Here is a 27245-nt window from a genome sequence, read left to right as displayed (position 1 = left end):
TCCTGGGTTCTCTCCAGTGTGGTCACACTGGTGTATACTTGCCCTGCCACTGGAGAAAGTACAGGTCATTCTTTCCTCTCCCTTTCCTGCCTGCTGCCTCAGGCTGATTCAACCACATCTTCTCTAGCAGATCGTATGGTCTGAGTCTACGAGTGGCCCATTTGAAGCTCTCCCTCCCTTGGCCTAGTGGAGAACACCCCCATTTTTCCCCCCAAACACACTGTTCTTTGGCAGGGAGGATGTGCCGCATGCTGTTGGGGATTCACTCATGTTCAGCTCCCAACCCCTGGTCCTGTGGGTGTGAACCCATTTGTGAACAGGAGCTTGGAAGATGCTATTAGCTAAGGTGCCCAGACTGAATGAGGGTGGGCCTTAATCCTATATGGCTGAAGTCCTTATAAGCAAAGGAAATTGGACACAGAAGAGACACCATGGGGAGCAGCCAGAAGCCAGAAATCAAAAGAACACAGAAGAGAACGGAGAAGATACCACCATGCGCATTGCCATGTGACGGAAAAGCTGAGGAACCCCCAAAGATCGCCGGCCAGCCAGAAGATACTGACCCCAGGAGGAAGCAAGCCTTCTAGCCAATAAATCCCTGTTGTGAAGCCCACTCACAGAATGGTATTCGTTTTAGCCCTTAGGAAACTAAGACACATGCTAACTCCAACGAAATCTCTCTCCAATTTCTACGACCCTATACTTCAATCCTTTATTTCCTTGAGGTGGGTGATGGGCTACGGTTAGCAAAGTCAGTTCCCAGCCACTCCCTTTGCAAGTGTTGCATAGATGATTTGGTGCTGCACTTTGGAAAGAAGGGGTGTTTCTGCCCTTATTGTTTTGTTAACCTTTGGGGCTTAAGGAAGAATCCCATTTTAGCGTCCTGTAATAGGAGCATAGGCAGGAGTAGGACATCTGCTCCTTTTACCCGAGATGTTTGTCTTGGGCTCCAAGCTCTCTATATTTTCTTCCCACCATGTAACTAGATGTCTCTCCTACCCCCAGCTCCCTGCAAGAGGTTGCTAGGAGAGACTCGTCTGGGCAGTGGATGTGTGGCTTGGTCTAAGAAGCCTGGACCGGGAGTCAGGCAGCCTTGCCCTAAGCCTGGCTCTCCCATCAAGGCCTGTGGGACCAAGGACAAGTCAGTCATCCTCTGCGCTTATCATTTTCATCTCTAAAACAAGGAGATCGAGCTCGATGGTCCCCAAGGCCCTTCTGGCTCTGGGATGCTGAGTTAGGACCGGACCAGGGCAGCTCAAGGGCAGAGGTGACGCAGGGCCCCTTCGGGCAGTGCCTGGCATTTCCGTTCCCATCAGTGGACTGCTTTGTTCCAGGTGATAAGACGGTCACCGGATCCATCTCCTGCCTCAGGGACCTCTACTCCCCCAGTTCAGGGGAAAAAAGACAAAACAAAAGGGCATGCCCCGGGCCCGGGGGCACCAGAGTGATCTCAAGGAAGCTGTATGTTCTGAACAGCCCTGTCGCAGGATCCAAAATAGGCAGCAAATGGAATGGCTTCCAGTCATAAATCAATGGTCTAGGACTATTTCCGTCCACGTGCCTTGCCCAGGTTCCTCCCACAGCCTCCGTCCTGGCCTGCGTGTCCCGGCCTTCCAGCCAGCCTGGCTCTCGGTGTACGACAAGGTTCACCAGCTGCCTTCTGCCAACAGGTCAGCAGCACAGCCACGCCAATGTGGGAATTCTCCCCTTGCCTCCAGGCGAACAGACGGGCACCTGACGTCTCCATCAGTCTCCGCGGGCCTGGACGGCATCTGTCCACTTGGAGAGGCAGGTCTACCCCGATGTCCACCAGGTTGCCCAGCCTGCGGGCTGGTGGTGGCGTCTCCGGGGCACAAGGCCCCCAGTGAGGCCCCTGTGCCTGGCTCTGGGTAGGCTCCCCTTCACAGAGTGACCGGCACTAACGAACCTTCCTCCTAAGGCCACTGGGAAGGTTAAATGAGACCCCGTCTGTAAAGCACTAAATTTGGCACCTGGCGAGCTGTAGACGCTCCAAAAATAAGAACTGCCTTTCATCTGGAGCTCAGACTCCCACCACTGACCCGTGCATTCAGAGAGCTCCCTTGAGGAGACTGTTGTCAGTCTGAAACCCTAAATCAGCTTCAAATCCAGCTCTTGGAGAGAACTTTGAGGACACCTGTGTCCTCTGAGATCCTAATTAACCAGCCACAGATGCCATGCTGCTGGGCCGGCTGGAGAATATTGCCTCATGTTCAAACTTCTACCGCCCTCTGCAGGTTGCAATGCCACACTGCAGGCGGTATTGTCTGCAACCCTGTGCAACCTCGAAAAGGCCAAGGAACCACCCTTTAAAGACTTGGGGTGGTTTACAGATTAAGACAACAGGGTGCGGCGAGGTGTCTGAGGAAAACACCACCTCAGAATAACACAGTGGTTCCTAGTCCACAAAAGCATCTGCATGTTTGCTTTTCTTGACCACTTTGTTCTTGCCTTGAATCCTAAGCAGAGAAGGGAAGTCAAGAGTCATAGCTCAGCCTGGAGGACCTCAGCAATGCCGAGTGACACGTCTCAGACTCTGGCCAGGACATTGTGGAGAATCCCCTGAAACAGAGCTCAGTATATCTCAGCGTAAACACCATTTTAATTTCTAAAGCTCATCAGCCTTAACCATGCTCTATATCAGCCAGGATGTCTAGAAAACTCTGAAAAAGGGAATATTGTTTTAAAAAGGGGGGGGGGGGCAGTTCTGTGAGAGAGAAAGTGTGAGAAAGAGAGAAAATGAGGGTGTTTGCTGTGTGTATTTTATGGAAATAAAGGCCAGGTGTTAGCATTTGCCATGACTGTGATGATTAATAAAAATGGCTCATGCCAACCAGCTGACAGTTTCATTTATTAGTGACAACAAGCACCGGCTCAACGACATCGTTTCCCATTATGCTCCTTCCACGGACCTCTGGCCTGTTCGGCCAAGGATCGGGTATTTTATACGGTGAAGGCGCATGGCAACGTCACATCGTCCACCCAGCACTGGAGCAACTAGAGGGGATGTTTGGTTTCCCCCTGTCCTCTTTACTAACCTCAGGAACTTGAGGGAATCTGAGCAGGGCTTATTATACCCACATACCACACGACAGTGAGGGAGTCAAGTCTCTGATAGCTGAAGATACCTTGTGTAACTGGGTTTTTCAGGTCACATATTTATAGACTCTTGGAGCTGGAGATGATCCAGTCCAACCCTTTCACTTTGCAGTAAAATGAAGCACAGAAAGTGGAAGTGACATTCCAGGGTCACTCAGATAGAGACAGAGCTGGGGTTGGAACCAGGCTCCTTTGAAAGTTTTTCTTTTGGCCAATATTGATTTTGATAACCTAATTTCTGGGTAGAAACTGCTCTAGTTTCAAACGAAGATTTTTTTTAACCTTACCTTTTTTGAAATATGCAGAGAAAAGGGAAAACTATGCACATTCCAGGTACTCAGGGGCAGGGTTGGTTGGATTTATACGTTATAGGATGTCCTTACTTTACGTAGCGTAACAAAACTGGATCCACTTCACCTTGAAATGGTTTCATTCTTTATTTTCTTCAATGACCCAGAGGTGGTGAGGTGTTTTTATCTCACCCCACTGCCCCATTGCAAAATTTGAGTGTAGATCTGAGGTTATAATATGAGGTTCATTGATCTGAAGGAAAGGCTTTCCGAGGAAGGCACACAGGTTTACAACAACTTTGGTCTAGGCTTCTGAGGTTTGTGGCAATCCTCTCTGAAGGACACCATCAGCACTTGAGGTCATTCATGCTGTCCACTGAGTCAGGTCAGAGTGATGGACGTTAGGTTAAATCTGCAATACAGACACTTCTTATACCTATTACAAATACATGTTTAAAACGGGCATGAAATGACCCCGATTGCACATTAGCCATTTATCATTATGAATTATGAATTCATTAATCATTATATTTAAAAATCATATTTTTGATCAAAATCTTGCAAAGCATTCAGTATTATTCTTAATGTCATCCTGATGAGCCACAGCTTTGGGATCCCCTTCTATAGACATGTGTTCTGCAATACATGCTTCCTGCGCCATGGAAGTCCAAAGTAGCACAAGACTCTTCTGGAGACTTGCTCTTCAGATCCTCAGACACCAGGGTTTACAGTTTTTTGGCATGTCAGGTACACCCTAGGAAGGAAGGGTAGAGTACTCAATGCCGGGGTCTTCCCTGAGCATGGGACCTGGGGCCCCTCCTGCCCTCGCACAAACATGCCACCTCCCGCCACCGCCAACCACCAAGGTCAAACTCCATTCTGCTGTCCCAGCCTTTGGGCACGCCCCCAGGACAGGGCCCCTCAATTTCCTAGTCATTCATTTATTACTCATTTATTCCTTGAGGCATGCACTATATTAGGCTTCTCTACTAGGCTTTGGGGGAAATGGTGATGAGCCTCCTTCCTATACGGTGCTCACAGTCCTTAAGAAGCATCGTTGGTTTACATAATCAGCTGCTCAGGTGAATCCATTGCAGGGATTCACATGACACTAGTGTGTGGTAATACATAAAAGGGGCTTGGATGAGAATCTCTGTTGTAAGTCTGGTGCCTCAGAGGTGCCCTTTAAATGACTGCAACTTGTGTAAGCATCTTTGGGCCATGTGCACCTCTCCTCTCAGGGAAATGGAGTTTAGGTAACTGTCAGCATAGGGGGCCACAGTGGGAAGGTTCTAGACTGTGGGAAGGTTGCTGCAGCAGCTGAGCATATCCTCACTGCCTTGGAGCTCAGTGCCTGCTCAGTGTGGCTGTCACCCCGAAGCTGAAGCTATGGGCAGGCTCCTGAAGGGTGGTCTTAGGGGTGACCCACATGCCTCCCTCTCCATCTATGCTGAGGTCTGGGATGGCAGATTTTCCTGCCCCTGGGGCTCTCCTGGACCCTCCCATCCCTGTAAGCGCTTTGGATCCCAGAGCACCCACTTCACCTATAAACCCAAAAGTCTTACCAACATTCAAGTGGAGGAAACCCAACCAGGGGATCAGGAAGAACCCAGTTCTGCCAACTCAGCAGAGATGGCAGTTGCAAAAGCAGTTGGAAAGCTGTATTCAGCAGTCACTTCAGTGCAACCCAGAGACTGGGCTGGTTCTGAGGTCCCAACAGTGAAAGAAGCTGTCCTAGCATAGTCTTTTCCCAGAATTGTCCACTAAAAGTATCACACACAGATTTCTCAAAATGATTCCGATGACCATGGAATTTCTCTGTGCTCTTGTGACGTACACTCCCAAGGTAAACTGGACCAATCTAATGTAACCCCATCCCGTTTTCCTGAGAGGCTGCAAAGTCCTCAAGGGCCCCGATGTGTCCTCAGGCTGCACATGGCACCTGGCAACCACAGAAGAAAGGTGGTTGATCTAATTAAGCAATTCCTCTTGTTTCCTCCACCCACAAAGAATCTCACATGGTGTTTCTAACAAAGGAGGGTCTTGAAAAGTGACTTTAAGATTACGCTCCTCTGGAGTATTAGGAAATCTGTGGGTGATAACCAGGCACCACATACTCCTCCTGTCTCTAGGGGGACCTGGCCACCGGCTCTGAGGGTTCTCATTGCCCTCCTGCCAGTTGGAGCGGGCGCCTCACACCACAGAGCAAAGGTGGCCGTTGACACAAAGCCACCCAGGTGGGAGGGCCTCAGGCCCACCCTCGTCTCTGCCAAGCCCTTCCCCGCAGCGCACAGGCCGGCAACGCCCCCCTCCCCGGACTCAGGGGCTGCACGCGAGGCACCGCACCGAGACGGTGAACTCATTCACGCAGGCATTGCGAATCTTTTCTGGGGTGGCTGGGCTGTCTAGACAGAAAAGCTTGCTCGTGTTATCTTTTCCATGCTGAGCTCGAGCTGCAAGGATGGCGTCCTTGATGGCAAAGAAGATGGAGGCAGCCAGGAAGAGGGGCGGCTCGCCGACAGCCTGGACGGACAGAGAGCAAGATGGGGACTCAGGCACAGGGGCCACCATCCCCGCATCGCTGCAGAGCGGGGAGGAGAGGCAGAGAGCCCGGCCCCGTGTGGCTGGGGATGCCAGGAGGCTCCACCCAGCACTGCAGGGGCCACACCTGTAACACCGCAATGGCAGGAAGGGGCGGTGAAAATTAAACTGGGGCTGAGAGCCATCGGTCTAGTAAGTGCACCTCACTGACCGAGTTCTTTCAACTCTTGCTAAGTAATTTTCCTTGACGATACCATGCAAATATAATACACTAAAGGTTATATTAAACAATAATATTATATAGGCAAAAATGTGTGCCTGCCCTGAGTTTTAACCTTTTCCTGGGCAATAGCCTGAGGAAATAATCCACTAGTAACTCTGACACGGCTATGTACAGGCAGCATGTTGTATTTACAGCACCTGCTGGAATTACAGGCAGAATGACCAACGGGAATTAAGACACCTTTAGCAGAGGTCTTTATTTTCCCCCAAAATGTGGACCAGAGACCACTTGTATCAGCATCACTAGGGATATTGGTTAAAAATGCAGGTTCCGGGACCTACACCAGACCTACTAAATCAAAATTTCTGGGGGTGGAGGGGTGGGGTGGAGATCAATGGAGCTGCACTTTTTATCAGGACCCCCAGTGTTTCATGCCTGCAAAAGTGTGAGAACCACCGGCAAGAAATCATAATGTGTCCCAGACCCTCCCAGCCCATATAGGCAAGTAAACCGTGAGATGTGTTTGCTCACGAGGAGTTACCCATCTTCTTTCTTGGACCTGGGACCATATCCAGCCACTAAATAAATTTGTGACCATTTATTTGGGACAGGGAAGGGACAGGGGATGATTATTCACATCCTTCTGTCCCAGCCCTGAGGGCAGGGGAGTGGGTGTGGTTGTGAAGGGACATCACTGTCATCCTGAGACCAGAGGACGGGTCACTGCGGGAGCTTCAGGAGTCACAGCTGAGATGCAGGGTTGGGTTTGCCCTATGGGACTTGATTAAGGGGTCCTGGTCCATCCGAAGGACCCACCTTCAGGCCACCCCGAGGCGGTGTCCTCAACTCAATCCACCCAGTTCCCAGGCGGGACTGCCCGCCCCTCCACCACCCTCGGGAGCCCAGGGCCAAGCCCCCTTCTCCACCCAGAGAAGCCCCTTAGACCCGTGTTGTGGGCGGCAGGGCCCGTCATCCCTGCCCCTGGCCGCCCCAGCGCAGGGGGAGCCGTGCAGCCCGGGAGCGGTGGTACCTTGGAGGCATAGATGGCTTTCTTGTTGGGACAGTCGCGGAGGAGGGACACGCTGAACTGCACGGGGATGCTGCCGAAGGCGGGGATCTTGTAGGTGCTGGGGCCGCGGGTGTGCAGGCTCCCCTCGGGGGAGTAATGCAGCTCCTCCAGGGTGAAGAGGCCGAGGCCCTGCACGAACGCCCCCTCCACCTGCGGGGCAGACAGGGCTGTGGCCACCGGGCCCCACTCCCTGAGGGAGCTGCTGCTTCCCCCTGACCCGGTTCAAAGCCTCACCTCCAGGGGGCCCAGAAAGAAGCTAGACACGGACCCCTAGGGCACACCTGCTCCTGCCCCGAGAAGCAAGTCCACAGGCTAAGGTCGCTGACACTGTCCCTCAGGGGCAACACACCCTCCTCTGTCCAGGCTGAGTGCGGACATTCAGGCGGCCCCAAGAGAGGAGGGACTTCCCGGACAGTAGAATCGGAGTCCCGGTCCTGCCTTGCTCTGGGAGAAAAGGGGCCTCCCTGTACCTTACAGCCCCCTATTAGGGCTCCAGCCACACTGTCCTGCTCTGCACGTCTGCTCTCCCAGCTTACTGCTCAGAAGAGTGACAGGTGGCACCTCAGCAGCTGAATGACATGCCCTGGGGGTGCCATATGCTAATCATCTCTGCCTCCCCCAGGCCTGCACACATAGGCCCTCCAAAGATGGGCACTTAATGAATTAATGAGCAGATCACTTCATGACTAGATACCTGTGTACTCAGTTAATTGTCCACTTTTGAGAAACACAATTTACATTTTCTACCAAATGCTCAGTACTTCAACTCTTGATTCCTCTCTCTGTCTTCTCCCGTTTCACCGAATCTGCCCAACAATCTCATATCAGCCCAAAGTGATTTTCTTTGTGCCATCCCTCTGCTGCGCCTGTTCTAGCCTGTGTCCTTTGCCCCCAGTGCCCTCCTCACCCACCCTGCTGGCATGTTCTTCCGTTAGTACAGAAGCTGTCCCAGATGCAAGAGGAATCTTCTGACCTCAGACTCTACTGCTTTGGCATCAATCCCAAACTCAATTTTCATTCCACACTGTGCTCACTCTCAAATGGTGTGTGCATGTGTTTGCATGCACGTGCATCCAATGTTTTCCCCACTCATCATCTTGTTCTCTGGTGTGAGTGCCCTTTCAAGTCAATCCATATTAATTTGCCTTCTGCTCTGAGAGCTGGGCTGCTCCCATCTAAACCACACCCTGTGGGGGCCTGGCTTGGTGCCGTGTTCCAGCCTGCTTAGAACCTAATTTGGACAAGACGCTGTGGCTGTTGACCCTGGCGGTGGAGCCGGGCTTATCTGTGGTCAGTTGCATCTCCATCCTGGCCCCCCTGAGCCTCACCTGCCCGATATCGATGGCCGGGTTCAGACTGGAGCCGACATCCATGACAATGTCCGTGCGGAGATTCTAAAGTTTGAGAAGAGAGGGATGTTTGAAATAATAGTGAGCACAAACACGAATAGGACCTCCATAAGTGCTTTGCACAATCCAAAGAGTACTTTCACACGAGTGGCCTGGGCACACTCAGGAGTGTCAACATCCCAGTTGGTCTCTGCAAACATTGTCATTGAAGCTTTAGTTGTTTGCAGGTAGAAAAGGGACAGGGAGTGGCAGTGCTCTCGTAGTAAACTCAGGTAACTGCACACTCAGGTGTGCGTAGCAATGACACTTTCCCGGGGCCAGGGGGCTTCCAGCTTGAGACTGGGTAGATCACGAAAGGAAGAGGTCAGCAAACAACTGCCCTTGGGCCAAATCTAGCCTGCCACCTGGTTTGTGAAGGGCCTGTGAGCTATGGTGGTTTCTACATTGTTAAATGTCTGGGGAAAAAAGGAGAGGACTATTGTTACATGCAAAAATTATAAAATTATATGACATTCAAATTTCAGGGTCCATAAATAACATTTTATAGGGCCAGTCACACTCATTTGTTTGCATTCTGTCTACAGCAGTCGAGTTGAGTAGTCAAAATAGAGATTGGGTGACCTGCAAAGCCTAAAATAGTGGCTCTCTAGCCCTTTACAGAAAAAGTGTGCTGGTCCCCGATGTAAGGCACTATTTTCCCAACAAGAAGGTTTGCCTCTTTCAATTCTTATATTACAATTCAGTTGTTTCCCTGCTCTTTTCCTTCTCAGTCCTTAGGTTTTGCAAGCATCTTACCTTATGATCCCCTGTTAAACAGTCTATTTCCACTTCTGAGCAAGCCACCCCATAAGAGAAGTAGTGGAAGGGATTCCCTGAGTTCGTCTTAAAGCTGTAGCCAAGATCGGGTGTTCTGCGGTAGAAGAGAGAAAATATTGCGCAGATGTGAAGATGACTGTCCCTCATCTCCCACCCCGCTCACACACACACACAGCCTGCCCTACGAAGTCTTAGAACCCTAAAGGGGTTCTTATTCTTTCATTCAGCGCTTTTCCAGCAAAGTCCATGTGTCTGAATATGTTGAATCTGCAAATAAAACCCCGGTATCCAGAGCAATTTCTCCATTGTCTCGGCTTTACTCTGCCAGTGGCCCTTATGTGAATCATTCCATTGCATTTGGAATCAGCCCAGCAGGGTTTAGAACCAGCGTCCCAATCCCACAGAGTAGGACAGAGGCGACTGATTAGCCCGAGCTCACCGAAGACATGAAAGTCACACTGTAAAGAATCCACTGAATCCGAATCCCAGGTCTTCAGAACCAGAGGTCCTGCTTGTTATGGCTCCTGGGTTGTTCGCACAAATTCGCCTGGCCCAGGGCCGCTCAGCTTTCTCAGGGGGAAGGTTGGCAAGAGCAGCACCTCCTGCCAGCCTGGCTCATCCTCAGCAGCCACTTGCCTGCGTGGCTCCCCACCTACTGCCCCTTTGAAATCTCAACAGGTGACTTGAGGAAAATGCCATTAATAGAAGCAGATCCTCTCAAGTATTTGTTCTATTTCAATGCCAACTTTTCATGAGTCCTATGCAGGTCTGCACATGTGTGTACATGTGTATTCACATACCCAGAGCTCATGGTACACTGTATCTATGTTATTCTATGTGTTACACAGAAATAACATTAGCTGATGTGGCCAGAATCTGCATGAATTCAAAACCAATATGGGGCGGAGGGGAAGGGCTTCTCCCATAAGGGGCCACCACTTCCTTTGGCCTCTAAAGTCACGATGTGCATTGGGGCCTCACCTTGGCATAACCCCAGTTTTATTAACACCAAAAATGTAAGAGGAATTTGTGCAAAATTCTGCATTAGTTTACGTGTGTCAAATACTACATAGCCCAGGAAGCACTAGCAAAACATTTCTTTGCTTAAAATATATACATACATTCATGCATTTACACAAGATCTTTTAAAGCAAACACTGAACTATTTTCCAAATCTAGTGATTTGGGAAAGAAAAGTGCCTAGTTAAACTTAGCAGAGAATGTTAAAACATCAATATTGACTAAATATGATCGTATCTTTTTATAACTGCTAAGTCAGCTGCACAGGATCTCTGCCTGTGGCCGCTGCTACTGAATTTTAAAAGCTTCGCTAAGTTCTGCATTTTGTAATAAGACCACATGCCCTAAATCGTCCTCATCCTTTGGAAGGAAAGCCTCCATAAAGAAACCTAACGCATAATACATAAGGAACATGCTTGGGTGACAGCAATGTCTGGCCCAGAACACAGGACCCCCAGTTCTCGCAGGGGTGCTCTGAGGGGGGAGGGTGACTGCCCCCATAGGTCACAATGAGGACACCAGTTCAGAGAGAAGCACTGCTTTCCCCGGGTGAGAGAGTGCACTTGAAGACCACACCAGAACGCTGGTCCTCTGATAAGGCATCGCATGCTTCTGCCTCCTTGGCATGTAGTTTGGTAAGCCCCCGTAACTTAGAGCATCGTTAAACTGAAGTCAGCGGAAGTCCCTTGAAGAAAAGAGTTTTGGCAGAACTGCTCTTCCTGAGAACTGGAGGGGACCTCAGAGGTTAACACGACCACACGTGTCCCCTGACTCTGGGTGAGAGCTGTGAGCACGGCAATGCACTTACCTGTAAAATCCAGTGGCAGACAAGCTCACTGCACCCAGGTAGGCATCTGTGACCTGAGGAGAGGAAACACTATCAGGAAGGTGCTGAGGTCACAGAGAGCAGGGCTTCCAGAAACCTTGACCCACCACTCCAAGATGAGCTCATCCGCCTCATCTGGAAGCCCATCCAGGTTTTTACTAATGACTCTCACTTCTACACTTTGCCTCCCACTCTCACTGCTGCACCTGGCACCAGACCCTCATCATCTGAAGCCTGGAGTCAGACAGGACCCTCTTACCTGGCCTTCCTGCTTCAAGTAGTCCTCCACCCCGCCTTATAACCCACCCTGCAGCCAGAGAGATCATCAACACACCACAGAGCCCACGTCACCCCCTACTCTAGAGTGTTCGATGACTCCCACTGCCTATAGAGCAAATGCCTGATGGTAAGGATCCCCGTCTTCTCTCTGGCTTTTTCTAGCACACCACCGCCTGCCAGCCAAACCAGGGCGTTCATTCTCTCCCACCCCATCCAGACCCCTGCACCTCTGCACCTTCATCTGTGTGATTCCACCTGACTGGAATGGGCCCATTCCCTCTCATCTGTCCAAATCCTTTTCTTCCTCAAAGACCAGCTCAAGCTTGCCTCCCCAGTTGCCTCTCCGTGGTGATTACTCCAAACCCTGGTCATTATAAAAGCAACTCTCTAAATTGTTTCCTTGATACTTAACACATTAACCTTGTGTTTTTATTTATATTTTCCTATTAATAAAGCCATCCATCCATCCATCCATCCATCCATTCTTTCTTTAGGCATTTCTGGCATGCCCAGAACTAGCTCAATGCTAAGATTTAATCTGTGATTGAGATAATTCACATCATTAGCAATGTCAAATACATTGGCGATGCACCAGATGTACTGAGCACCTCACATACATTATCACTACAACCTTATAAGATTGGTACGATTATTATCCCCATTTCAGAGATAAATTAAGGCTTACAAAAATAATCTCTCTTTACATATAAATAATATCCATACTTATCTATATCTGTGTGTGTGTGTCGGTGGATGCCTCTAGTCTCCTGGTCACACCGTTAGGATAACAGCCTTTGCTGCATCACCTGCTTACAAGGAACACTGGACTGCACGGCAGGTAGTTGACGACAAAGCTCAGGCCATCAGAGCAGCCTCCAGTAGAGGATTGTAAAGGCTGTTGTTGAAATATTAACATTGCCTGACAATTCCATGCTAAAACCCACACCACTTGTGGTATTTGGTTGTCGTATTCAGGAGTGTGGGGAGTGAAGTCGAGGTCACGCGAGGCGTGTCGGGATGAGTAGGTCTCAGAGAAACAGTTTATTTTCCTTGGCTCTTTTGAGGGAGACTTGTGCTGTCTGAGCTGGCTCATGTTCTGACATCTTTTGTGCATCACAACTGGACCCAGTTCCCCCATTCCAGCAGCTGGGGATGGAGGAGCAGGGCCGCCACTGAGATTTCTGCTTGCTAGAGGAGCTGAAGCCTCCAGCTCAGACAGAATTCCTTGCAGCTTTCCTCCGAGGGTTTCTGACGTGCAGCCTCAGATCAGAGAACTGGGCTGTTTCTTATGAAGAGTGTGTGTGCTGTCACTCCTAAAATCACTGGAGTGACACAAGCTCCCGGCTAATGTCTTTTCCTGCTCCCTCACAGAAGCAGTCTCAGTGGACCCAGACTCGAGAGCCAGGGAAGGAGAGAGGCTGCAGGGGGCAGCCCCCAGAGAGATGGAGGCTTGAAGGAAACCAGGTCCATGGAGGCTGCCAGACTGTGGGGCCTGGGACCAGGCCTGAGGGAGCCAACATTTTACAATGAGGCACTCTCAGCCATCACCCCCATTCTCCCAGGCTCAGCGCAGCCCAAACTACAATCTCTGTGGGATTGTCGGATCCCAGATCAAAACTTTTCCTCCAGTGACTTCCCTCAGCTATGAACCCATAGAGAAGAAAGCCCTGCAAGGTTGCACGTTTACTCATCAACTGTCCAATCGCTGCAGGACAGAGGCTCTGCTTTAAATTTCCCTCTATTTTTCAAAGGTGACTTGGCTAAGCTCAGACTTACCCAGTCTTCCCAGGAGCCACTCGGCTTCTTCTTCTTGAAGGGCTCCAGCCTTTTCAGGATGGTCTGGCAAGCCTCCTAAAAAACACCCCCCCCACCCCCAATCAATCCTCTGCATCCCAGGAGTGCTGTGCCTAGGGTGCTACGCAAACACTCTTGGCACCCTCCCCCGACTGACCACAGTTTAGGGTGGAAGCCATAGGGCCCTGTCAAAGTACCCACCACTGGCCCCTGCTTGGAGAGGGCATCCTGACCCCATTCTTTGGCTGACAAAGGGCAAAATATTTGCGGGGCCCCCAGGGAGGTGCCTCCTCCCATCAAAATCCCTTTTGCCCTGGCAGATACCACAATCAAATACCAATTTCTGTGCACTTTCTTGTGGCCAGTTCTAAGCCCAGGGAGTCTGTCTTCCCAGAAACCTTCCCACTTTCCCTCTAACACTCCAGCTTTCTCCTCCACCCTCCTGCACTCATCCTTCCTGGCTTTAACAGAAGGGTTTATGGTTCTTGGGGCCTCTCTTTCCACTTGGAGTTTGCAGGAACAGCGTCTTCTGGATACGAGAGCCAAAGGGATGGCCGTGGCCAAGGAGCCTGTCAGCACCCTCCCAGCTGCCGCCAGGGGGTCCTGTAGGCTCAGAGCCCCGGGCCGGCTCCCACGGGCTCCTTACGTAGACAGCCTGCCCGTTGATGTCAGTGCTGACGGAGGCAGCCGTCGGGGAGGTGTTGGGCACGGTGTTGGTGCTGGTCTCACTGATGTGAATCTTAGAGGTGGAGATGTTCAGTGCTCTGCTGGCCACCTGCAAAAGGGGAGACACGGTCCTCTGGGGAATGTGTTGTTGGCCGGCCTGGCTGCCTTCTCCCCCAGGACGGATTTACATTTACTGTTACAGGCAAGGAAACAATTTGGTAAGCTGGAATTCTATTGAGACTGGGAAGTTCTCACATCTGGCTGAATTGAAGCAGCACTTTATGCAGTGGATTGGTTGGATAAAAAATTCATAAACCTAGTGATGATTTGTAAGCTCACCCTAGCCTTTATTTAAAATCCATTTGGCCGGTCCCCATGGGGCCAGAGAGTTGCACTAGCTCCTCCTGGTCCATCACCCCAGCTCGGCTGTGCAGCCTCTTAGTGGGTGGTGAACTGGCTTCCTTTACATCTGGGACGTACTCACCCTCACAGAGCCACAGAGGCTTAGAATGCTGTTAGTGGATGTGACCTCAGAGAACTCCTGGTCCACCTCTTTGTACAGATAAGGAGCCCAAGGCCAAGATGGGGAGGAGCGAGCCCAGAGGCCAGGCCTGTTTCTGCTTCTGAATACCCCACAGCTCAGTTTCTCGCAGCATCTTCCCTTACGGTAAAGGCCCCAGTGCCCAAGAGGCCCCCCGCAGCCCCTGGCCCCCTTGGGAGCTCAGGACGCTCACCTGGATCATCTTTGTGTGGAGGCCCTGGCCCATCTCGGTGCCTCCGTGGGTCAGGAGCACAGAGCCATCCGTGTACACGTGCACCAGGGCTCCTGCCTGCGGGAGAGGAAGCCAGACCAAGAGTCAGCAAGTCCAGCGCAGCATGAAGCTCGGGACCAAGGTTACTGGAACTGGGAAATAGGAAACCAGGAGCAACGTTTTGGATATAAGCCCCAGACAAGAATTATAGCAGCAGAACACTTGTGATTTAATTATAGGCCCTTCAGTACTTTGCAAAGTGCTTGCACAGCTCTCTTTCCCTCTCTCTCCATTTCTCATCCTCAGAGGAATGCAAGTCAAGTATCTTTGTTCTTACTCTGTAGAAACAGGGTCAGAAAGGCAGTCGCTGTCCCTAGGCCCACAACCAGGAAGGTAAGAACTAGGGGTTGGCCCCAGATCTCCAAGCCTCCTGCTGTTTTCACTGCCCTTGGTAATTTGGGGAAATAGAGGCATGCAAGCTCAACTTTCATTGAAACAGCAAAGAGCTCCCTATTTCCAGTGCTGATAGGACTTTCCTTCCAAGACTATAAATGGGGAAAATGGGGCCCCAGTCCAGTGGAGATGGACAAAATCATATAAAGCAATTACCTGATTCAGAAAAGGAACAGTGAAGCTTATTCCAAACTTGGTGGGAATGATGCACAATCCTCTCTTTTTCCAACAGTTCTCCCTGGAAAAAAAAGGAACATTCTCATAGAATCTTCTCCACCACATTCAAGTCAGATTGGATGTATTTTACGTCAACATCTTTGTATCAAATCAGAATGGGGGAATCCATAGAGCCATCTCCCTACAGTCACTGTCACAACAGAGTTGTGCCCCAGTTTTGTAGGCAAAACTGGAAAAAGCGGGAATTTGGGTTCCGGTCCTCCAGGGCAGCCAGGCAGGGTCCACTCTGAGAGCGATGATGTTAAAGATCAGTACTTCCTCTTCCCAGGAGAATTCGGACTGAGCTAGAGCGCCCTGGCCATCCTCCAGCTGTCAGCATCCCAGGGAGGGGCCGTGGCTTGCTGATGATGGTGATGCCTTCTCTGTGCTTTACGTATGTTTCCTTATCAGAGTAACTCTGTGAGGAAGGCAGAGCCGGCATACCTCCCCCATTTTACAGAGGATGAAACTGAGGCCCAGGGAGAAGGGGCGGCTGCCAAGTTCCCATTTATAGATTCGTGGCAGGCCACGCACAGAGCTGTGCTGCTCTTAGTCCTGGCTAGGGCTCCTTACAATACAGTGTGCCCAGAAGGCGCACAGATCTGTAAGGTAAACCACAACCCGTGGGCTATGAGTCTGCATCTAGGCCGGGAGCATATTTGCCCCCGGGCGGAAAATCATTACAGCATCTTCAAGACGTGGCAATGAATATGTTGGAAAACTCCACACCTAATAATTTCTCCATTAAAAGATTAGCTTCCTATTTGGGGTTTCAGCAAAAGGGCTGTAGAAGAGGGAACCCAAGAGAGCCCCCCGCCCCTCCCCAGCGCCTACTTGTTGAACTTCTCGACCTCCTTCCTCCGAGCTTCATACTGCGAGCTTGCCAGGCATTCCTCCCAGCACCGGGTCAAGGTAAACCCCTCCAGCTTCTGGTTGAAGTGCGTCAGGTCTCCTTCTTCGTACATGTTCTGCCTCCGCACCTTCCCAAGGAGAGAGGCCCGGGGGCTTGCTGGTGGCAGGAGACCAGAGGGCGTAACCTAAAGTTAAGCTACGGGCCCCACACAGCGCCTGTCCCTCCTCTGACCCCATGGGTGATGTCCCTAATACAAGCCACTCTCCGCGGAGTAGGCTGACCCGCTCTGCCCGGTGCCCCGGGTTGGGTTCCCAGCTCACTTCCTCTGCAGGCAGCCCGCAGGTCACAGCAACCTCACTCATCCAGTACTCAGCGATGAGCATCCCCTGGGGCCCCCCGAAGCCCCGGAAGGCCGTGTTGGAAGACACGTTGGTCTTGCACAGCCGCCCGGTGCCCCGGATGTTGGGAATTTTGTAGCAGTTGTCCATGTGGAATAGAGCTCGTTCCATTATCTGAAGCAGAGAAAACCAAAATGGGAGAGAACGGTGCACGGATTAAATTGTCTCCATCGAAAAGGAGCTTCAAAGGCTGTACCTGCCCCTGCCCTTCCCAACCCCACTGCCCCTGTGCCTCTGCAGGAGCAAATGACTTCTTCCTTGGAATGTTGCGACAGCCTCCTCACTGCACTCATGGCTTTCAGTTTCTTTTCTCTCTAACCCATGCCTTACACTAAAATATAAGGCCACGTCAGGTCAAGCACTTGTTTAAAAATGGCACTTATGATCTCCAGAGTAAAATCCATCTATCTTTAAGCATGGAATTCAAGGCACTTAATGGTCTTTCTCCTACCTATCTTTTTAGCCTCATCTCTGACTACATGTTAATCTCTCACCTAAAATAGTCCCCCCTCAATTTATGCACCTATTAAAATCCTTACCCAGCTCCTGTACAGTCTCACTAATTAGAACTGATCACCTGACTCTTAAAAAAAAAAGTTTATCACTTCATTTTAAAATTAGTTTTTAGTCTCATAAAGTTGTACTGCTTAAAGATTTTTTTCTTTGTCTCCAGTTTGCAGAAATCAATTATTATGTGGAATGGATTTCTTTGGGTTTATGCTGTTTAGGGATCATTAAACATCTTGAGTCTTTAGGTTTACATGTCTTGCCGAATTTGGGGAGTTTGCAGCCAAATAATGGCTTTTTTAGCCCTGCTCTTTCCTCTCCTTTCAAGATTCCACAGACACAAATGTTAGAGCATTACTTTTAGTCCTATAAGGTTTGTTTGATTTCCTTCAGTCTATTTTTTCTATGTTTTTTAGAATAGGTAATTTCAACAACTGAATAAAAAGCAGCCAGAAAATCCAGAAGGCTATAGAAGAACTCAACACCACCATCAACCAACAGAATAGAATTGACATTCATAGAACACTCCACCTGCAGCAGGCAGAAAAAAAAATGATCCTCCAGAGGTACAGTCAATCCCTCATCCCCAAAACCTGTGACTGTGACCTTTTTATGGCAAAATGCAACTAAGTTGAAGCCTTTGAGAGAAGGAACCTACCCCAGATTATCCAGGTGGGCCCCAGATGTAACCACGTATGGCCCTGTGAGACGCAGAGGGAGGTGAGGCTCAGACACACAGAAGGGAGGTGACGGGAGGACAGGGGTGGAGCCTGGAGGGATGGGTCACAGCCAGGTTGGAGGAGGAAAGAAATGTCTTCTTCCCTGGAGCTCCCAAAGACCAAGAGGGACATTACATGATGATAGAAGGGTCAACCCCAGGAAGACAGGGCAATCCAAACCGGGTATGTTCCAAACAGAACTGAAAAAATGCATGAAGCAAAAACTGCTAGAAGTGATAGTGAGGGAGGACAGTCCTGCTGATCTTGTGTTCAACTTGTTGTCAGACTTCTGGCCTTGAGAACTGTGATAAAATAAATTTCTGTTGTTTTAAGCCCCCCAGTTGGGGGTAATTTGTTATGACAGCTACAGGAAACTAATACATCACCCAACAACAGCAAAATACACATTCTGTCTAAGTACCCATGGAATGTACCAAGAGAGACCATATCCTGGGCTATAAAATAAACCTCAACAAGTTTAAAGCAATTGAAATTACTCAGAGTATGTTTTTCTACTAAAATGGAATCAAACTAGAAATCCTTACCAGAATGATAGTGGGAATATCTCCAAGCACTTGGAAACCAAATCACACTTCTAAATAATCCATGGGGCAGAGAAAAAGTCTCAAGAGAAATAAAAAATTGCCTGGAACTGAATGAAAATGAAAATACCAAAACACCACAGTACACTATTACTGTAGTGCTGACAGGGAAATTCATAGCACTCATTAGCAAGCGGAAAAGTCTCCAATCAATAATCTAGGCTACTACCTCAAGAAACCCTAGAGAAAGAAGAGAAAAATAAATCTAAAGCAAACAGAAGAAAGAAAGTAATAAAGACAAGAGCAGAATTCATTGAAATTGAAAACAAAATCAATAGGAAAAAATCAATGAGACAAAAAGCTGGTTCTTGGGAAAAAAACAATAAAATTGATAAATCTCTAATAAGACTGAGAGAGAACAATAGAGAGAAAGCATAAATTACCAATATCAGGAATGAAACAGGGATTATCACTACAGACACTGAAGACATAAAAAGGATAATAAGAGATTGCTATAAAAAGCCCTCTCAATATATTTATACCAAATGGACCAGTGCCTCAAAATACACAAACTACCACAACTCACCGAATTATGACATAGATAATTTGAATAGCCCAATAACTAATAGGAAACTGAATCCATAATTTAAAAACTCATGAAAAAGAAATCTTCAGTTCCAGGTGGTTTTCCTGGAAAATTCTACCAAACATCTAAAGAAGAACTAACACTGATTCTACGCAATTCATTCCAGAAAACAAACACTTCCCAATTTATTCTGCGAAGCTAGTCTTATCTTGATACCAAAACCAGACATAGATAGTACAATAAAAAAAAAAAACTCAGAGAACTATCTCTCATGAACAAAAATGCCAAAATCTTTAGCCAAGTATTAGCATAAAGAATTCACCAATATACCCCTACAAAAGGCATGTTCAGGTCCCAACCCCTAGTTGTGAGCCCATTTATAAACAGAACCTTTGACGATGATATTTGTTAAGGTGCCCAAATGGAAAGAGGGAGGACTTAATCCAATGTGGCTGAAGTCCTTACAAGCAAAGGAAGTTGGGCATGGAAGGAGAAGCCACGGGAACAGACAGAAGCTGGAAGTCAAGGGAACCCAGAGGAGATAGGAGAAGACACTTCCAGGTGGAGTTGCCATGTGACAGAAAAGCCAAAGACAAGATCACTGACAGCCAGTTCCAAAAGGCCACAGTCCTCAGGGAGAAAAACTTCACCTTGCTGACGCTTCAGTTTTGGACTTCTTCTAACTCAAAACCATGAGCCAACAGACCCCTGTTTTTAAGCTAATCCATTGTATGGTGTTTTTCTTAGCTGCTAGGAATCTAAAACATGGGCTAAAGGAGAAAAATCATATGATCATATCAATCGATGTATAAAAATCAAGTAACAAAATTCTGAGAAAAATAGGAATAGAGGAGAACTTCCTCATCTTGATAAAGATCATCTACAAAACAACTACAATTAACATTAGATTTAATGGTGAAAGATGAATGCTTTCCCCCTAAGATTAGAAATAAGGCAAGGATGACTGCTTTCACCACTATTATTCAATATAGAGCTGGAAGTTCTAGCATTTCAGTAAGGTAAGAAAAGGAAATAAAATTATGCAGTTTGGAAAGGAAGAAATAATAACTGTCCTTATTTGCAGAAGGAATGATTGTCTACAGATAATCCCAAGGAATCTAAAAAGAAAAATGAAAAAACTCCTAAAACTAATATGTTCATTAAGCAATTCACAGGATATAAAAAAAAAAATACAAAAGTCAATTGTATTTCTATATACATGCAACAAATACATGGGCACCAATATGTAATTATTAAAAAGAAATGAAATAGGTATAAATCTAACAAAAACATTTAGGCAACGCTGCTGTTGTTATGTGTCTGTGTGCACACACACAATGTCACCATACTATACATAGACCTTTGGACTCGCTTTGCTTGCTTGGCAAAATACCTTGGACAAGAAGGATGGGTTTCTAGTCAGAGAAGTTATATGGCCATCTTGTGCTTTAGAGAGTAGCCAAGGATGGAGGATCCGAGGGTGGGACCAGTTAGGAGGCTATTACAACAGGAAGAGGAAGACTTGAGGAGGGTCTTGCTGTGCGGCGGTGGAGACTGTGTGTGTGCGACCAGGTGGCTGGGCAGGTCCTGACTTCCCCTGGAACGCAGGAGGCAGGTCCGACTTACCGCCTGAGAGAGATCCTGGGAGTTCCCTGCATTGCTGTAGTGATCCACCTCCAGAGCCACAACCTTCCCAGTGTTCATGAAGCCAACCTGATGGAAAGCAGAGTGAGCTCTCCCCTTCTGTCTATTTCTGACCCCTGTCCTCCCACTTACGCTAACTAGGGGAAAGAGAAAGAACAAGGAATTACACCCTGGATTTCATTTATCAAGAAAAAAAGGTGAACTTAAGAAATCACCAGAACTTAATAGGTGAAGAGAGGAACTAACAGCTCCCTGTTGATGCACCCTTGGCTGTCCAACCCTACACACACCTTCTCCAACACTGCTCCTCCCTTTTGCCTAGGACCAACTTCTGGTTCTAAAGGAGGGGATGGCATGGGGAGGTAGAAAGGAGAATATGGGAAGGAGATATGGGAATGGGTTGAAAAGAGAAGCTAGGAAAGATACTGGAGTCTCCAGTATGTAAAGTTATACTTCACACACATATAAACGTGCTTTCACATCCATGCCCTTATGTAACCATCAAAACTTTTCATAAGGGTCACCAATGAGGAGACCGGGACCCCAAAAGGTCAAGTTTTCTCCGTGAGCCTATAAGAATTTGAGAATAAGAGAAATATAATCCTCTTCTGGGAGTTAAATCATGAAACAAACTCAGTAAGTCAAGGGGAGATGTCCAAAGCCAGCTAATGGAGAGTGAGATCTCCCTGGTTGGTAGAGCTAGACCATGGCCTGTAAGTCTAAGTTAAAGTGTCGGGGGAAAGGATGGACTGGTCAGAACAGGTACTGGCCATCCACAGAAGCCTGGAAAAGGGATTGTCCCAGAGGGACCTTGGGCAGTTCCCAGCCTGAATGGTCTAAGAGTAGGGTGGGTAACAACCTGTGCTTATCTAGGCCCCTGGGAAGTGTTATTTGTCATTGTAAATCAACCGAGTGATTCTGATTTTTACATCAGACTGTGAACATGTAAACTAGCCCACCCAGAATGAGGGATTTACTCCAGGTCTGCTTCAAATCATGTTTCTGAGCCTGTAGGCAAAAGACCAAATTTGTACCATGGCAAATTCACGAGAAGTCGCGAATGCCACCCTGTAATATTTCTTGGAAACTACCCCCTACCCTAGCCTCCCCCAGTAACATTCAAATAGAAATTTGAATTTCTCTCATTGCTATTTCTTCTTTGAACTTCAGCAGGTAGTTATGAAAAAAAAAAAAGAGTATAGCCCAGGATCCCTGGATCTTCATCCCCAGGTCCTTCAGATGGCACTGCCCACCCTGGCAGAGCCCCCACCATCCAGAACCTTGTATCGGGCCAAGAAGGGATGCCTGCCACCAGTTATCAACATGTCCTCGTCACGATCCAGCATGCAGCGAACAGGGCGGCCAGTCCTGAGAGGGTTCAGAGGGGTTAGAAACCTTGGGATGTTCCACGAAAGCCCAGCCCCATAAGTCAGAAAAGGAAACAGCAAGGAAGCCTTCTTCTCCCACCTCTCACAGTGAACAGACGAGTTTAGGGCAGCTTCTGTGTCAAGGCACGGTGCTACACCCAGCAGATGAGTAAGGAAAAGAGGCATGTCCTCACCCTCACAGCCAGGTAGGGGAGACAAGACGTGGACACAGTGTCGGAACACAAAGATGGTACCTCACCCCAGTGCCCAAGAGTTCTGAAAGTAGAGCGCTGTGAGAATTCAAAGCAGGGGAAACCACTTCCCAAAGGGGGAAATCCAGGTGGACTTCCCAGCCCAGGCAGCCTTGTTCTGGGCCTTCTGGAAGAAGTAGGCCTTGGAACTCACTTGTGTGCCGCTAAGGCCACTGCTGTGGACAACAGGGTACTTCGGGTCTCCTTCCCGCCAAAGCCGCCTCCCATTCTCTTCACTCGGACCAAAATCCGGTTTTCTGGAACCCCCAGCATTTTTGCAACGAAGCTCTGTGGGCAAAAGAAACAGGACTCCCATTGAATGCATCCACTGGATTTATTTCAGGCCCAACCCTGCCGTATGAGCAGGGGCCTACTTACTCCTGGGAATTCTGAAATTCCTCGATCCCTCCCTCTCCCACCATACCATGGGGTAGCCTTTGGGTTAGTGGTGCTGGGGTCCGATATGCATCGATCACTGCAGACTGAAATCAGTCCCTTGTTTTTAACCAGAGGGGCTAGCACATTTTCAGACCTAAAACTCGTTCCATTTGACCAGGGACTGGAGGGTCATGAGGGTAGACCCAGAAATGCTGGCAACCGCTATCCTACTACATACAGTAGGGAGATGGGGAAAATTTGAGCTATTGCAGATAATCTGATGGTCCCTGTGGCCATCACTTAGCCCAATCCCTTCTTTTTACAGATGAGGAAACCAAAGCAGGGTATGACTTGACCAAGGTCATGTGGCCCTGGAATGATAATAGTGAGCACTTACCAGGCTCTAGTCCAACTATCATATCCCGTCCAACCCCTACCACAACCCTGCTAGGCCCCATTTAACCGATGAGGAAAGTGAGACCAGGAAAGGTTCGCTAACAAGCTCAGTGGCGCCAGTTTGCTGGTGACAGGGTCTGGCTGCAGGGCTCCTCCCTCATCACTGGAGGATGAAATCCCTGGCTGGCACCGGCCCAGATCCCCCTCTTCCCGTTTTCCCATACTGCCTCTCCTGTCTGCCAGGAGCTCCCTGGTGCCCTTTTCAGCACCTTGCACTACCCGCAGAACACCCACCTGGGTCTTCATGGTGTTTTGGGTGGACACAAAGAGCTCCATCTCCCCTGCCTCGCCTTTCGGGATGGCAATGGTGCAGTGCGTCTCCAGGTAGAAGTGGTCTTGGCCGCCGATGTACACCTCACCTGGGAAAGCAACGAGACACCCCGCAGTGAACCCACCACCACAGAAGGGGGCAAGTCTGCTGAAGGAGAGAGTGCACACTGCCAAGGGCCTCGGGCCGGAACCAACAGCTCCCTGGCTGGGGTGGAAAAGAAACTTGGCCACCTGGAAGCTGAGACTTCCCCCAAAGAAACAAAATGCATCTGGTGCTGAGCTCTTTTCTCACTGCAGCCAGCAGGAAGCAAGCATTTTAAAACTACTAATGTGAAAATTTGAAAAAGGTGAAGAAGGAATTCACAGATATGATTTAAAAGGCTGAGAATAAGGGCAATTTCAAGAACTGAAGCTATCGGGCCTGTTAGAAAGTTGTCTTACAGTTGACTTAGCAATCCTACAACAGCCAACCTAGAAAAGAGTTTCAAAGGGGGACTAGTCAGCAGCCTTGTGCCGGGTTGAGAGCTAAGGACCTGGTGTCATAGAGTCAGAGAGAGAGAATGAGGGAGGAGAAGAAGGGAGAGGGGAGGGGAGGAAGAGAGGAGGGGAAGAGAGCACTAGCTGAGGTGGGGGAGGACTGCAAGCAAGCCCACAGTGAGGGGGAAGAGTCTGGAGTTAGATGTCTGGCCGACCCAGGGCTGTTACCTTCCCCAGTCTTCTAGATCAGAGTACACCACTATTGGAATACACTGTAAGAGTTATCTAGACTAGAGAGAAGAGAATGGAGATCAGACAACTGAAGATCTTACCAGCCTACTGTCCACCATTTTGTTGCATATGGCAGAGGGAGTTTTTCTCTTCTATGTTAGGAAATCACCTCCCTTCTCTAGAGCTCAGTGTATACGTCTTGGATTTCAAATGCCCTAACCAGGGCTGCCCCTATCCTCATGGCGGAGGGGTGCAGCTGTACCTGAAATGATATTATCAGCCTCGGCAAAACCCTCCTTGAGGTTTCCTTTCTCAATCTTCAGCTCAGACCCATGAAATGACTGGTTCTTTATAGCATCCTGAGGATCAAAAAGAAGTCTCAGTAACTTGGCTTTCAGGGAAGGGAGACAGTGTCTGCCTGGAGGAAGACAGGCTCTCTGAATTGTCTCTTCTCATCTACAAATCTCTATAAGCTCCATATGCAGACTGAAAGTAAGCTCTATTGTAGCCCAGAGGACCATACTCCCCCATTTCCTCAGATATAGCTAAACAACCCTAGATCCTGAGGAAGACCTGAGGGAACCAATGAGAGATGAAAATCTGGGGAAGGAGAAACTCAACCTGGCCCTTGAGGAAGTTTTCATAGGACCACAAAATCCTACTGCAGGAAGGAATTTTAAAATCCATCTAGTCAAATCTCTACCTGTTGCTCAAATCTCTTCTAGAGTATCCTAGTAAATGTGCTTCCAGAGACAGGGAGCTCACTCCCCTACACCGGCAGCCCATTCTCAGTTACCTCGATCGTGATTATGGCTGGAAGTTCCTCATAGGTGATTTTTACTGCTTGAGCTGCTCTCTGTGCATGTTCCGGAGTGTCGGTGACCACCGCGCCAATGATGTGCCCAATACATGTCACCTAGGAGCAGAGCTAGACTGGTAAGGAACATACCTCAGCTCCTCGTGAGGCAAATAACCTTGGATTGTTCAAAAAGGAAACAAAAGCCCCTGACCCCACAATCGCCTATTGGGAATGCCCTGAGACCTTTTGGTTCCTTATCCTACTAATTGGAGTTAAGTGCATCTTCATAAGTGTGTCGAATCAATAGAACAGGAATAGGGCTTGGAGATCACTAGTATCAGGTTAGCAAATTGATTTCATCTCAAGAGCCCATTCTGATTATTTAGCACTGAGTGTTGAGGGGCTGAGTGCGGTGATTGATTAGCAATGTCTGCCATGAGCAGAATGGGAGCTATAACACCATGAAGTGTATTTGGCAATTTGTATCGACTCCAACCCTCTTGCTCTTCTTATGAAGACGTGGAGACAAACAGCAAGGTCACAATTGGCTAGTTCTTGTTCTCGGATCACGTCTAGATATTAGGACCCGATTCCCAGTTTTCATTTTCTTTCCACTGTGCAACTCTTTTATTTCTATTTCCTAGATTTATACCAAAAGTGTCTCAATGGCAGCAATCATATCTTATACTTCATCTAGATGCCCCAAAGCAGTAGCTTTCAAATGCTCGTTCTCAGACTTGATGTTCCATAAACAATTTTTCATTTTTGCTAGATTTATAGAATAATAATTGTTGTTGTCTTTCCTTTTAACCATTTGGTTCCATAAAAGCTTCATGGATCTTCTTCAGGAATAATTTTCTTCCAACATCCCCCCAAAAACAAACAAAAATATTGTCCAACTCATCACTTTGGAATATGAGGTGTTTGACACAAGGAACCAGTACTTTGCATGCAAGTCTCTGATAAATGTCCTTTTTTCCTGGTAGAGAAGTTGTAGGTTTACAGAAAAATTACGCATAAAATACAGTCCCACTGCGTGGTATGTGAATATATCTCAATAAAATGATGATTAAAAAAACAAACAAACAAACAAACAAAAAAACTAAAGGACAAATGGGGTGGGATGGGGGGATGATTTGGGTGTTCTTTTTTCACTTTTATTTTTTATTCTTGTTCTGGTTCTTTCTGATGTAAGGAAAATGTTCAGAGAGAGATTGTAGTGATGAACGCATAACTATGTTATCATACTGTGGACAGTGGATTGTATACCATGGATGATTGTATGGTGTGTGAATATATTTCAATAAAACTGAATTTAATTAAAAAAAAAAATACAGTCCCAGTATACCACCCCAATATTAATAACTTGCATTAGTGTGGTACCTTTGTTACAATTCATGCAAGGATATCTTTATAATTGCACCACTAACTATAGTCCATTATTTAGAATAAGATTCACTGTTTGCATTGCAAAATCCTGTGTTCTTTAAATTTTTATTCTAGTAACATATATACAACCTAAAATTTCCCCTTTTAACCACATTCATGTATATAATTCAGTGCTGTTAATTATGTTCACAATGTTGTGCTACCATCACCACCATCAATTACCAAAACTTTATGATCAACCCAAACAGAAAATGTACAATTTAAGTATTAACTCCCCATTCCCTACCCCCACCCCATCTCCTGGCAACTTATATTCTAGATTCTAACTTTGGGAATTTGCTTATTCTAATTATTTCTTATCAGTGAGATCATATACAATAGTTGTCCTTCTGTGTCTTGCTTATTTCACTCAACATGTGTCTTCAAGGTTCATCCATGTTGTCGCTTGCATCAGGACTTCATTCCTTTTGATGGCTGAAAAATATTCCATTGTATGGAGAGACCACATGGCAAATGCCTCTTGGGGAGCTCATGGATTTACTCCTGGTAAGTGCAGTGGTTCTTGACCCCGGCTGACTCACATCATGCTAGTGAGGCTCCAGGGCTGTCTTTGTTCTTCCATTAGATGCTCTCCTTTCGGAGCTCTTAGGTGCTGTGTTTATAGTTTTTCAGACTCTCCTTTACTTTTCCATCCATGAGGAGGAGAATTTACCCATACGCAACACCTTTCATTTGAAAGGCTTCCTCTAGAGAAGGTAGTCTAGGATTATCCTAAGGGTCAAGCATATGGATTTTTGTAGCAGCTGTCTTGAATAATTGAGAACTTTTTTTTTTTTTTGCAGAATCCCACATAGTTGAGATCAACATATGAACTTTCAAATATGTGAATTATCAATTCAACACACATGGTGGTGGTATTGTGATTTCTTTTCTGGTTAGTTTGTTTAATGTATTCTGACTCTGTATA

General features: G+C 47.9%; 1 protein-coding gene across 2 annotated transcripts in view; it reads right to left on the bottom strand.

The window, feature by feature from the left end:
* Window positions 1-3535: 3535 nt before the first annotated feature.
* The window catches only part of XDH (xanthine dehydrogenase), a 60083-nt gene continuing 36373 nt past the window's right edge, over window positions 3536-27245 (bottom strand). The window contains exons 19-36 of one of the 2 annotated variants that reach the window (XM_037807618.1): window positions 24887-25006; window positions 24353-24449; window positions 23347-23471; window positions 22433-22566; window positions 21941-22028; window positions 20643-20729; window positions 16585-16776; window positions 16246-16391; window positions 15352-15433; window positions 14725-14820; window positions 13971-14099; window positions 13307-13381; window positions 11234-11286; window positions 9385-9499; window positions 8569-8634; window positions 7202-7390; window positions 5754-5930; window positions 3536-4161 (exon numbers count right to left, since the gene is read on the bottom strand). In XM_037807618.1, the coding sequence (XP_037663546.1) occupies window positions 4111-4161; window positions 5754-5930; window positions 7202-7390; window positions 8569-8634; window positions 9385-9499; window positions 11234-11286; window positions 13307-13381; window positions 13971-14099; window positions 14725-14820; window positions 15352-15433; window positions 16246-16391; window positions 16585-16776; window positions 20643-20729; window positions 21941-22028; window positions 22433-22566; window positions 23347-23471; window positions 24353-24449; window positions 24887-25006 (2022 nt within the window). In that variant the 3' untranslated portion in view covers window positions 3536-4110. Of the gene's footprint in view, window positions 4162-5753; window positions 5931-7201; window positions 7391-8568; window positions 8635-9384; window positions 9500-11233; window positions 11287-12253; window positions 12426-13306; window positions 13382-13970; window positions 14100-14724; window positions 14821-15351; window positions 15434-16245; window positions 16392-16584; window positions 16777-20642; window positions 20730-21940; window positions 22029-22432; window positions 22567-23346; window positions 23472-24352; window positions 24450-24886; window positions 25007-27245 lie in introns of those variants that run through there. The other variant, XR_005212455.1, reaches the window with a different exon arrangement.

This window comes from Choloepus didactylus, chromosome 17 (genome assembly GCF_015220235.1).
Source record: "Choloepus didactylus isolate mChoDid1 chromosome 17, mChoDid1.pri, whole genome shotgun sequence".
Taxonomy (NCBI): domain Eukaryota; kingdom Metazoa; phylum Chordata; class Mammalia; order Pilosa; family Megalonychidae; genus Choloepus; species Choloepus didactylus.
Note: the sequence above shows the minus strand (reverse complement) of the source record. Positions and strands in the feature narration are given on the sequence as shown.